A 13,524-nucleotide genomic window follows, 5' to 3' on the forward strand; every position below is an offset into this window, starting at 1 on the left:
TGGCTGAATCTAGAAATGCATAAAGAGTCAGTTGGAAGACCTGAGAGGAAAAGAGCTTTGGGGAGGCCAAGACGAATATGGGAGGATAATATTAAAATGGATTTGAGGGAGGTGGGGTATAATGGTAGAGACTGGATAAATCTTGCTCAGGATAGGGACCGATGGCGGGCTTTTGTGAGGCGGCAATAAACCTTCAGGTTCCTTAAAAGCTAATTGTAAGTATATAAAATTCTGAAGTAAGAAAAGAAAGTTTAAAATATAACACTTGATTTATTGAGGCCCATTTTTCTCACATTTTTAGGCCTAGTCATTGTCACATTTATCTCGTAATATTTAATGAACGGTTTCTATATGTCCTTAAGTCCACCGTTGTGGCTGAGGGGTTAGCGAGCCTAATTCCGAACCCAGCGGTCCCGGTTCGATTCCCGGTTAGGACGAGTTGTCTGGGTGAGGTTTTTTCCGGGGTACTTCCTTGACTCCTATGGATGAATATCAGGTAACTTTATAAGGCGATTGGAACCCCACTAATCTTCGCCACTTCCTTTTCTTCTCCATCATCCTTTCCTCATCATCCCGTTTCTGGTTTTCCAGATCACTCTACCGGCGGCTTCCCGAAGCTGCTGACTCTCTCGACTGGCCTCCGTGAAATGTAGTTCAGCGATGTTGGATGGCTTCCGCAATGGCACCGAGGCGTACCTACTCGGAGAAGGAATTTCGCCTCGGACCGACAGTAGGTCCTTGGGGGAATTTGCCGAAGGAGGAATGGTATATGGGTTTTGTTGGCTGTATGAACCGGTCGTTAAGGGTGTCATGTGGTTAGGGCGGTGCGTTTAGGGGATCTGTGGCATGCAACTCATTCCATATCGAGAGTTAGCGCAATAGATCTCATTAGGTCGCTGTGCATGCCCCCCTCGGTTAAATTCATTTCCATTCCATTCAATATGTCCTTAAATTATTGCGATATATATATATATATATATATATATATATATATATATATATATATAACACAAAAGAAACAAACCACTATGCTCACAAGTGGGAACAAAAACAAAATAAGAATTAACAGGATAAGCATGAACGAATCATCTCCATGCAGTTTTCGTTACATAAAGATTGATTCTTGGGAGGCACAATTAATAATTAAATATACTTAAGTAGTAGTACTGTAGGCCTAACTATGCAATTGATCCTGCCGTTTATATTGGGATTTATTACTAAAAAAAACATAATTTATCTTCACTCTCTAAGGAATATATTTAATGTCCATTCTCACTTTAGAATATGAGTGTACTCTGTGTTTCTGACCCAAAAATAATATAAATATGTTTGACTGGTGGATGGGTAAGAGAACGAATGACAGGTGGTATAAAGAATTCCCAAATACATATTGAGGATATCGTGTTGAAATTGTAAAAAATTAAATGCATAATATACATAAAATATATAAAAATATATAACTCATAACTTCAGAATGGAGATTTTTTTAGTGCGATTAGCAGACTTTTTTATGTTTTAGCAACATACGGGAATGGGATATGAAATTACATAAAATTCTTTGACTACGCGTTACATTACCGAGGTCATAAAACCATGAAGCTCTACCTCAATGCCTTTGTGTTTCATGGTGTGTGCCGTGTATACAGAGTGTCTCAAGAATAGGCTGACAAATTAATTGTGTTAAGTTAGTAGGTACAGAGTAAAGAAATACATCACTGAGAACTCCACAGTCCTATTTTAAATATTTTTCGAGTTAGAATTCTGTAAATTCCAATAATTGAAATTAGACAATCTCTGAAAGGTATTAGGAAGAGAAAGGTATGTATTATTTTGTAGGAAAGACATTCTCAATGTTTTGTTTCTTTTCGCTCAAACGATTTCCACTTTTTAAATAGCTAAAATTATGCAAACTCTACCAAATTCAGAGAAATTAGGAATAAACAATTTTATTGTCCAGTAAGTATGATGTATGCCTACACCAACACACCGCCTAATTAAGAATCATGTTTATTTGATATCTCAAGAATTATTTGAGTTAGAAGATTAAACCTTGTGTGTGTGTTTTTTTTAATTAAAGAAAATTCCAGAAAATGTTGTCGGTCTATTTCTGAGATGCTCTATATATGGGATAACGTTATGTTTTTAGGAAAAAATATTCTGTTTGTTGGATTTATGCCAATTAATAATTGCATGTGAGTGACCAACGCCTGACCTCTTCGCTATATAGGAATACATTCTTTTCACCATTGATCAGTTTCTTAATTTCATTCTACTCATTTCCATTTCTCAGTTAACTGTGTCAGAAAGAAGTTCCACGTTTAAGTAAGGCAAACGCTCGACTTTATAAATAAACTATAACGTAACTAAGTGTAAGTGAGTGGTAGTTAATGGGAAAAAACTTATAATAACCTGAAGTGCTGAAACTGTCCCTCTTTTCAAGACATATTTTCGCAAATTTCATCATAATTTTTAACAAATGCCTCAACATGTCTGCGTCGATACTGTTTCCTTTTCGGTTATGATGTGTGTCCGGAGATCTCAAAAGGTCCCATGTCTATCTTTGTAGACTCTCTTTAACTAGCCACATAAGTAATCCGCTGACATAAGTCTGGTGACCTGGGGGTCCTTAGATTTTTGGAGACAATACATCCACGAAGAAACTATTGATGTCAGCCATGGATTCGGTATAATTGTGGTTTAAGGCCTTATCCTGCTTGAAGTACTCTTTTGTAAGTTCGACATGGTCTATTTACCCCATGAACGAAACGGTAATACATTTTATGCTTCGGTATTCAGTTCCTCCAAATAATATTGGTCCACTGACTCAGCGGAAAGTGTATATCATACTTGTAAATTGTGTCTCGTTGATTTTATAAAGGTTGCTGAAGCCAAAATCATGTTTCGAAAATTATCATACTGAGATATGGAAACAAGATTAATCGATAATCTATATTATCATGTATCATGGTCACTTTGTTTTAGTTTCATTCCACGAAGTTGAATCTTATTGCAGTAACTTATTCATTTTGATGTTCAGATAAGCCAATTGCTATATATACTTATGTCAGTAATTTGCAGTAATCAATCTTAATTGCTTAACAAGAAATATACAAAACAAGTTACATTATAACAGTTTTCAATATATTTTACGTAACATTTATATGCTTTTTATCACAAGTGCAAACGTTTTCGCCCACCAGGGGCATCATCAGGATGAAACAACAATATCAAATATCAAAATCAAAAGTTAAAATAAATATGTGATGATAATGAGTGTGATAGAATTGGATTTTATGGAAGAGATGAAGTGCGTTTCATATTAAACTCATTTATATAATATAAAATACACAAACCCTATATTGTGTGTCATATTCATTTATCAATGTTGTTCTTCACAACTGTACAACATATGGTTTTTTCATTTATTTCTGTAGAACATAAGTTGCACTTCTGGAATAGGCCTACTGCAAAATATATATATATATATATATATATATATATATTGCCTTTCATAAATTATCAAGTCTCTAAGTTATTCTTATTATCATAGCATCTAGCTCCTCCCGTAAGACATCGTCTAAGTCCTCAGTACGGGGTACGCCCGTAATCCGTCTCATGGACAGCTCGACCTCCTGGAATCTCTCCTTTAATGCAAGCCACACGGGGCTTTCGGGAAGCAGAAACCACGCCATGACGATGGCAAGGACTGGGAAAACGTTGCAGATGCCTGCTACCACACGCCAGTTGTCTTTGATGAGCGAGCCTAGTATGTACACCGAGAGGATGCCAGTAGAAACACATTAAATCTATACTAATAATAAATCTGTAAGCAAAATTTTTCTGGTAATTTTCGATTTTCCAAAAATAATTGGTGTTAACATGTATAATTAATCATCCTGAAACCGAAAATCGCTTTTTTGAAATTTTTGTTTGTATGTCTGTCTGTCTGTCTGGATGTTTGTTACCTTTTCACGCGATAATGGCTGAACGGATTTCGACGAAAATTGGAACATACATTAAGTTAATTGTAACTTAGATTTTAGGCTATATGACATTCAAAATACTTTATTTAAAAGGGGAGTTATAAGGGGGCCTGAATTAAATAAACTGAAATATCTCAGTTATTATTGATTTTTGTGAAAAATGTTACACAACAAAAGTTTCTTTAAAAATGATTTTCGATAAGTTTTATTTCAGGCAAAATTTTAATTGGACTGATATTTAAGTCTGTCTGTCTGTCTGGATATTTGTTACCTTTTCACGCGATAATGGCTGAACGGATTTCGATGAAAATTGAAACATAAATTAAGTTCGCAGTAACTTATATTTTAGGCTATATGGCATTCAAACTACTTTATTTAAAAGGGGGTTATAAGGGGGCCTGAATTAAATAAACCGAAATATCTCGCTTATAATTGCTTTTTGTGAAAAATGTTACATAACAAAAGTATCTTTAAAAATAATTTTCGATAAGTTTTATTCCAGGCAAAACTTTAATAGGACTGATATTTAAGGATATACAAGAGTTTTAATATAATAATACAACACATTTCCACCGCCGCCCCAATAGTGTCGTTTTTCCGTAACTTCTATGTGCAAAATATTAAATTTTTTAGTAGGAAGAAAAACAAATTTATTCATTCTATGGCAGTAGTGCATAGGAGATCTTGAATTCTTACATTTTCGAAAGAAAGAAATATAACTAAATTATATATATATATATATATATATATATATATATATATATATATATGTGTGTGTGTGTGTGTGTGTGTGTGTGTGTGTGTGTGTATAGTACATAGTCCCGGTTTCAAATCCCGTGGCCGACCAATCTGACTGGGGTTTTTCATGATTTCCCTTAGTCATAAAGGCAAATGCCGAATTGGAAAGATACATGCCATTATTCATCACCGCCTCAATTACCAATACTAAAAACATTAATCATAGTCTATAATCAGTTACATGAACACAAGCCATCTACAACACACAATAGAAACAGGAACTCAACAAGAGTAAAAACGGCCTGCTGATATACCCACACATTCTAAACACGCGACATGACCACAGATGTTGAGGCGTGAATAAAATAAACTTAACAAAAAAAAAAAAAAAGATGCACAGTAAGGTTAACATAAAAATGATCTTCGTTCACAATGAACTCTATTAATTTGGAGTGATTTATATTATTAAAGGATGCATTTGAGACTAATTTAGAAACATGTTAAACGATTATCTTTGCACCAAATGAGTGGTCTCTGAACCAAAATGATAGCATTTTAATTATTTGAATAGAATTTAAATTAAGTAGCATATTAAACGATTTATTCTTCTATCAAACACGAATGTTCCCTGGACCCAATGTTCTATTTTAATTATGTAATTACTTTATATTCATTTCTAATAAGTGCAGCGGAGCGCACGGGTACAGCTAGTTACAAATAAATGTCTTTGTACACTATCGTTAAAGGAAAAGTTTTGTCATGTGAATTATATTTTCATAAAAAAGTTCCTTACTTGGCCACATCGAAGATAAATAGACTTACTTACTGTAATAAGAATAACGTAAAGATTTGATCATTTATGAACAGCAAAAAAAAAATATTTGCAGTATTTCAGAAGTGCAACTTATATTCTACAGGAATAAATGAAAAAACCATATGTTCTACAGTTGCGAACATTCGGAACTCGGAGAGATATTTGTACATGTCATTGCTTAGTAGTGGATGAGCGCTGATGCCGTTTCTTGTATGGTACTTGAGTCGCTAGAGGAATGAATGACTCTGAGAGTCCGTATGAAGCGATAATTCAGACCATCATCTACAAATCCCGTTGCAGGATTTCATATGCGATACCATGGCAACCTTCTGCTTTGTGATATTTCTTAGAAACGAAAGGACGTATTTCAGTTACTTCACTCAGAATACACAAAGCAGGCCTATGGTGTGTGTCTTTGACTCATGTGTACTTAAATGTTTGTTATAGTCAATTTTAAATACATATTTTATGTAGTGCAGCCTGGTTCGTGTTAAGCACAGGCTATGCTATAGGCTAAGAAGTTTCCGACAATCGCACGAGATGCTGACCAGTGCTTGTTTCTGCTGACTCGTGTTGCTATCTCTTTTGCTCGACAAATTTGTCGGGTTTCTTGAACATTTGCTCCACCTCTTCCAGCGTCTTGCCCTGTGTTTCGGGTATGTACACGTACATGAGAAGGGTCCCTATGGCAGATACCGCAGCGTAGAACGTGAACAGATTATGGTAGCCCATGACACGCCGCATGTCAGGGAAAAGTTTCACCGCCAGGAAGGCGAATGTGGTGGCAACGAAGGTTGTGGCGGCGCAAGCATTACTGCGCACCTGAGGAGGAAACACCTCGCCGATCATGGCAAAGGGCAGCGAGAGGAAGCCGAGGCACGCAGTCAGGACTGCGAGCAACATCATGGTGGCCGGAAACCAGCCCTCCGAGGACTGCAGGGTGCCGTCGTGCACCATGCTCAAGTAGGTGGCCAAAGCGGTCAGCGATAGAGTCATTCCTATGCCCGAAGTATTGCACAGAATACGGCGCCCAAACCGTCCAGTGGCATAGCTCGTCACCACGGCCATTATCACCCTGCACACCCCGATTAGCACCGTGATAATGTATCCGTCTAGCTGTATCCCCATCTCCTGCACCATAATCACAGAGTAGAGTATAATCACATATATGCCGGAGAACTGCTGGAAGAAGAAAAAGGAGTTGAAGATAGCAAGCGGCTTGTACACCTCTGGACGCTTCAGCTGGGCGAGCATCTCCATGAAGGTTATGTCGTGATTTTGTGCAATGTTGTCGATCATAGCATCCAGCTCCTCCCGTAATACATCGTCTAAGTCCTCAGTATGGGGTACGCCCCTAATCCGTCTCATGGACAGCTCGGCCTCCTGGAATCTCTCCTTTAATGCAAGCCACACGGGGCTTTCTGGAAGCAGAAACCACGCCATGACGATGGCAAGGACTGGGAAAACGTTGCAGATGCCTGCTACCACACGCCAGTTGTCTTTGATGAGCGAGCCTAGTATGTACACCGAGAGGATGCCAGTGGAAACACCTGAAATTACAAATAAATGTCTTTGTACACTATCGTTAAACGAAAAGTTTTGTTATGTGAATTACATTTTCATAAAAATGTTCCTTACTTGGCCACATAGAAGATAAACAGACCTACCTACTGTAATAAGAATAACTTAAGAGACTTGTTCATTTATGAAAGGCAAAAAAGAAAATATTTGCAGTATTTTTTGAGTAAAGTAAATACAACTACATAGTTTCTGCCTAAATAGCAGACTCAAAACAATAGTCACAGAAATTTAAGCCTCAACATAGGTGTAAAAACTACCTATAAAATGAAAGGCACCTCTTTAGAAAGTCTTCGGTTTGTGGGCTTGGTAAAATCCTCCAACTTAAAACTTAGAAGCTTCATTGTAAAAATAAATCGTTTAGAACAGACGTTAAAACAGTTAATTTACAACGCCGATTCATAAATTAATGGAAGCTGGTTGTAGCCAATTATTTCCCAATTTATGAAGAAAAAATATTTAAAAAAGTATATCAGGCCAGGACTATAAATCCAAAAATTTTACTTTCCTAGTCTTCATATTTAACACTAATCTGATTTCACTGCACGTTATTTAATGTATAATTTATAATAAGACACTGTCCTTAAGAGAGAAATATTTAAATGTTTTTGACCTGAGTACCTTATAAAAACCAAGTTAATTTTCCTTAGACCTTAAATATGTCTCGCCATTTTAATATATTATTTTGGAATAATTGCTGTATTTGAACATTCAGGACTGATTATCTTCATTACTTATTAATACTTTACTATAATGATAATGGTAATTGCTGTTATAATCTGAACCTATTGGAAAAAAGAGTGCGCTGAATTAAAAAAATAAGTTGAATAACCAGGATTGAAAATGCATTAAGTGCAAAGAAGCAAATTTTACAAGAGAGACAAAAACGTTGTAACTGCATTACTTTCTGTGAAAAAGTAATGGCTGTGGATTCATTTTATGGAGTTTTCATACTTACACTTGTACCAGAATGATTATTGCAGATACATGAAATCAGGATGTATTAATGAGGGTTTAAATAACCTGCACTTGCATCTTCTCGATTCTTGGACATGATTAGTAGGAACTCTGGGTGTCATGGGAAGTTCATATGTACACCTGATGCCTAAAGAAGTATTTTATTATTAAAATGTGAATGATTGAATACAGATTAGCTCATTAGATCAGTAAGTTAGGCATTACTGCCATCGCTGGTGTCATCCTCATCTTCTTGTGATGATAATGAGTTATACAAGTTCTGTGCATCCTTGTTTAAATATTTACACAACTTCTTTATATCATCCAGTTTGCAACACTTGACACGCTGCCTGTTTGTGTACAATGGAGTGTTTGGTAGCGAGATCACACCTGTTCTAGTTTTACAAATTCGGATGTACTCACACGGCTCACCATTCATGTTCTCTGATGTTTTTATCTGAACTTTGTGTGCACTACTGTACCTCAGTACCTTATATTTAGATACCGTTAACTTTCTGTCACTGTTGATTACACTTTTTTTAAGTAATCCTTTAGGAACTCCTTATGTTCCCTAAAATCGTTCCCCTTCATGATCACAACATCATATTTCCGACTGAACATGTCATACCACCCTTATGGTATTTCCATTCTCCGAACCTTTTACTCCATGCCTTCAATAACCGAAAAACAATGGTCACATGGTAGGTAACTGTGGCCTCGTATTGGTGAATAATGTTGTACGTCGTAGAACCTATCAGACTTTATTAAAGTATAGCAAAAGCTAACGGTATGTGGCAGCACTGTTTCATAAATTAAAGTGTGCGCTGTTTCAACTATTATAAATTTTATTAAAGCCTTTATTATTTATTATTGAATATTAAAAACCATGTTTCAACATTCAGCACGACCAGGACAAACACGCTTTTCATTCCTAATTAAAAACCAAGTTCGAAAATCCAGTAAGTCCAGGACAACCACGCTTTTCATTTCTGGGGCCACATTGTCAGTCCTTAAAAACACGGATTGGAGACGGACTACCTTCCTTCCATTGTCATGACGATTTGCATCACCAAGAATAAATGCTGCCGCATAAAACTACTTTTGCGTTTTTGATGGGCTTAAGCGGATTTCAAACTAGGCGATTCAGTTATAATGTCTTCTAATGAAAACTGCTATGTATGTCTGTATGTGTGTATGTATGTATGTATGTATGTATGTATGTATGTATGTATGTATGTATGTATGTATGTATGTATGTATGTATGTATGTATGTATGTATGTATTCACACTGCACATGAGTATATACCCGGTGCCAATGGTAACTACACTCAATAATGACAAATAATAATAACACAACTAATAAATAACATTAATAATTAATAATATAAATAATAATAATAATAATAATAATAATAATAATAATAATAATAATAATAATAATAATAATGAGCATTCTAAATTAAATGAAGCACGATCACTTAAAATAACATTTTAATTAAATATAATTTGTATCTTAACCCTAAGTTCGAACCAAGACCCACGAGTGTGATAGGTTCATACCTGCACAAGTACTTTTCGGCACTACACTTATTTCGCTGTCAACTCACTCACTGCACTGAATCTATCCGATTTCACTATCACTTCAAAACCATTTCACTGTTCAAATACTTTGCACAGCCTCTATGGACTATATAACTTCACTGACACAAACACACTTCACTTACACAACAGACTTCACTGATATTACACACTTCACACGTCACAGACACAACACACTTCCTCACTGATATAACACTTCAAATAAAATATCAATTACACCCTTTAAATAGTGTGTATAATATACAACCGTCTATTAGTAAAGTACTTAAGCCTATTTTTAAATAAATTTTTGGTTATTGGTAAAGCCTTTAGTAAGTCTGCAGGTAAAGCATTCCAGTCCCTGATAGTACGATTGAGAAAAGAAAACTTTCCAGTGTCCGTCCTCTGTCTTGTTTCTCTCAATTTATATGAGTGGTCGTTCCTTGAAGAGTAATTTGGCGGCGTCAACCTATTTTTTATTTCTCTCCAGGCAGGCACAACGCTGTATGTTTTGAACAGTGCGCATAATCGAATTCGCGTTCTCCGGTCCGTGAGTGTGTCTCATTTTAATTGTGAATTATTACGACAACACTTGAGAGGCCGTTTTTGAATCTTTTCCAGTGTCTTAATATATTCTAATCTGTAAGGATCCCAAAATGCAGCACCATATTCCATTACTGGACGAACTAGTGATTTATATGCAATCTCTTTGGATTTATCAGAGCCTTTTCTCAGTACCCCTTGAATTTACAGACGTTTTAAAAAAGCCTACGAGTATAATACTTACACTTGTTGCTCACATCAGGAACGGCCTTCATTAGTCGGCTAACTTGCTAGCTATCCATTTTGTTCTGTAGGCCTACTGTTTTCCATGGCAGAAATATCCTGGTGTGCATTATTCACGACACTCAGATTGGGAAGAAAGAAGTTCTAGTAAGAAATGTATTTTCAAAGACCTATGACTTTATAATGTCATCAGACATTGCTCTGTAGTTTTAAGCCATTACTTTCCCAGAAAATTACTGCAGGCAGTTTTAAATCACACAATGCCACTTTCCTAATGTCCAGTAGGACATCTCCAAACTCTCTCTCGCATTATTTCACGTTTATGGGCCAATAAAAGTACCCTTTTTTAATGTAGCTTCACTTAATACTCGAAATACTTCGAAATATTTGAAACCTCTACACTCTCTGTTTAAAACTCTTAGGCCTACAAAGTTTATCATCAAGCCTAAATTAATGTGATACGGCGGTAGCAAAATATTTTCTTTTTTAAATAATGATTTTCATCTGGCACTCATTTTTATTTCGGTTATTTTACACGTTTTATCAACTACTATCAACAAATCTAGTGTTTGAGTAAGATGAAGGTCATAATGTCAGCGAAATTAATGCAGAGTTCAGCTCCAAAGTTACCCAGAATTTGCTTTCAATGGGTTAAGGGAACCCTCAACCAGGTAATTTGATCCAACCAGGATTTGAACCCGGTCCCTTTCGTTTCATGTTCACATGTGCTAGCCATTACTCTACAGTGGAAGACTATTACCTTGGTACCCAAGCGTATCTCATAGGTCACTCTCTCTTACTTCATGATGTTACTGCTTAGCTCGACTGTCTCACTCGCATAGAAATCAGCAAAATTTGGTGAAACCACGTTGGATTCATAGTAATAATATAATTTTTAAGGTCCCCACAGCTTTGCCATTCCTATTTTGCTTTACTTTACACCTTTTGAAAGTAAGGCTATATTCTCATGTCTGTCATTCGCACGAGCAAGCAAGAGCAGAAAAGTACAAGAAATTACCATCATGAAGCACTATTACTAGCCTACCTTTGAAATTAACTTAAAGTAATCAATGAAAAGGAGATATTTTAGTCGCTTGAAATGACCACTAAGCTTTTTTATTAGTTCGCCGTTCTATGAAAATATGTTAGCAAAGAATGTTCACGTTTCCTGTATGCTGTTACTTTGACATCGAGATGAAACAAGTTCCAGCTTTGTAACCGAGAGCTTAGCAATTCAAATTGACTTTTTGTTAGATTAAAGTCTCTTAATAAAACATTAAATTCTTTCACTTTTGGAAATCAAATGAGGTTAAGGCAGAGACAGCCGGAAATCGCGGTCATTATGTTGCATTTAGAAGGTTCAGGTTCGGTGTCAGAATCGACGAGTGAGATTTCTAAATGCAAGATCAATATTTCAGGCGATCTAGGAATCGGTAGGAAATAGCCACGTCTTGCTTGTTTTATTGGCAAAAGAATACTCGGATAAACTAAGACATGTTTTGATTTTGGAGACAAATCAATTACTTTTGTAAAATAAAAATAATCGTCGGTAGGCCCAATATTATGATCCATATTTTCTCTACATATTATTGGAAAGGCAAATGGCATTGACTTATGAGAAGATATCGGAATTCTAGTTCCTAATCTTTGAAATTGCGTGAGTACGGAGTTTATACAAGTAGAGGCACGTTGTGATGTACAGTGAGGGACAGAAATGTTGAGCAGCTCGATTGTCTCTTTCTTGTTTAAATATTACGTATCTATGCTTAGGAGAATATATTAAGGCATGAGAGGTTACTATTTAACATACACGTATACAAATACACAGACGTAAAATGCTGTAGCTGTCTTTTCTTTTAAAGAAAAAACAAACCTGTAATATGCAGAAGAGCCGGGAGCATTCTAATCTGTTATGAAAACATCGAATGCTTGCAAACAAGCGCAGTAATCGAGTTTTTAGAGCGTGTATGTGTAAAGTAGGGAGTCGATGGTTCGAATTCCAACACAAACAATTACGTTTTTATTTTTGAAGAAGTAAGTATATGTACATTAATTTTTCATATGATTTCATATTAATTTCAGTTCCTAAATGTTATGGTCTATTAATATTATTTGCAGCATTTATCTTTCCACTATACTTCGCTTTACTTCTATCCATAAATTAATTCATCACAAAGACGGTGAAATTATCATTCATACTATAGTGGAAATCCTCTGATTGAGGTTATGGCTTATATGTACATCTATTATCAGACAGCATCTCACTTGATATGTTTCAGAGGAAGGACAATTGTTTGTATGCATCTGAAGTATGATTAGTACAATATGGAGCTAGTCAGCGATGTATGCAATGAAGAGGGAAAGGAATTGGCCTACCCCAGTATCTCCTGGTCTAGTTGCCTCATAAGTGGTGCCTTCTTGGTATCACTTGTGAGATTCAGACCTGTCTTCGGACAGTTGACTAAACAATAACTAGGTATATACTGTAAGTATGTGGAATTCGGTAATTTTAATTAATGCTTCGAAGAAACAGTCGTTCAATAAGCTAAAATATTTAATCTCACATTATTTTTGATCATTTATTACTTACATACTCGACGACAGTTAGTAGCCTGTAGCTCGGTGGCCAAATTTTTGTGACCTAAGTCGGGGCCTCAGAGTCGATTCCGCTTTGGAACTAAAGGCAGTGTCAGATTTTCCACTCTCTACAAAGACTGTAAAGAGGCGATTAAGAAGCTGTGGAATCAGGTTTGTTGATGCATTGAGAAAAGAACCAATTATTACTGATGAACAAGCCGTGGATCGTTTAGCGTTTGCGAGTGATTGGGAAGACTTCGATTGAAGAAGTGTTTTCAGACCAAGTCATAATCTCAATCACGAACAACAGTTCTGTTCATGTATATTGGCGAGTCGGGAAAACGATATGAGCCTCTTTTCGTGGCTACTCTTACCAAAAGTGGTCGCGTGAGTGTTGCATTTTGGACCTGGATGACGTATATAGGAGTAGGAACATTAAAACGCATCCACGGCAATCTTGACGCGGCGGGTTATGAATATAAACATTTCATGCGAAACGTCTTGTTATCTGG

The 13,524-nt window shown here is 36.1% G+C and overlaps 1 protein-coding gene across 2 annotated transcripts in view; it reads right to left on the reverse strand.

Annotated features, from left to right (window-relative positions):
* Positions 1 to 250: 250 nt before the first annotated feature.
* LOC138711887 (facilitated trehalose transporter Tret1-like) overlaps positions 251 to 13,524 on the reverse strand; it is a 53,137-nt gene continuing 39,863 nt past the window's right edge. For both annotated transcript variants that reach the window (XM_069843168.1, XM_069843167.1), the window contains exon 4: positions 251 to 7,085. In XM_069843168.1, the coding sequence (XP_069699269.1) occupies positions 6,112 to 7,085 (974 nt within the window). In that variant the 3' untranslated portion in view covers positions 251 to 6,111. The remainder of the gene's footprint in view (positions 7,086 to 13,524) is intronic.

The sequence above is a fragment of the Periplaneta americana genome, chromosome 13, assembly GCF_040183065.1.
Source record: "Periplaneta americana isolate PAMFEO1 chromosome 13, P.americana_PAMFEO1_priV1, whole genome shotgun sequence".
Taxonomy (NCBI): domain Eukaryota; kingdom Metazoa; phylum Arthropoda; class Insecta; order Blattodea; family Blattidae; genus Periplaneta; species Periplaneta americana.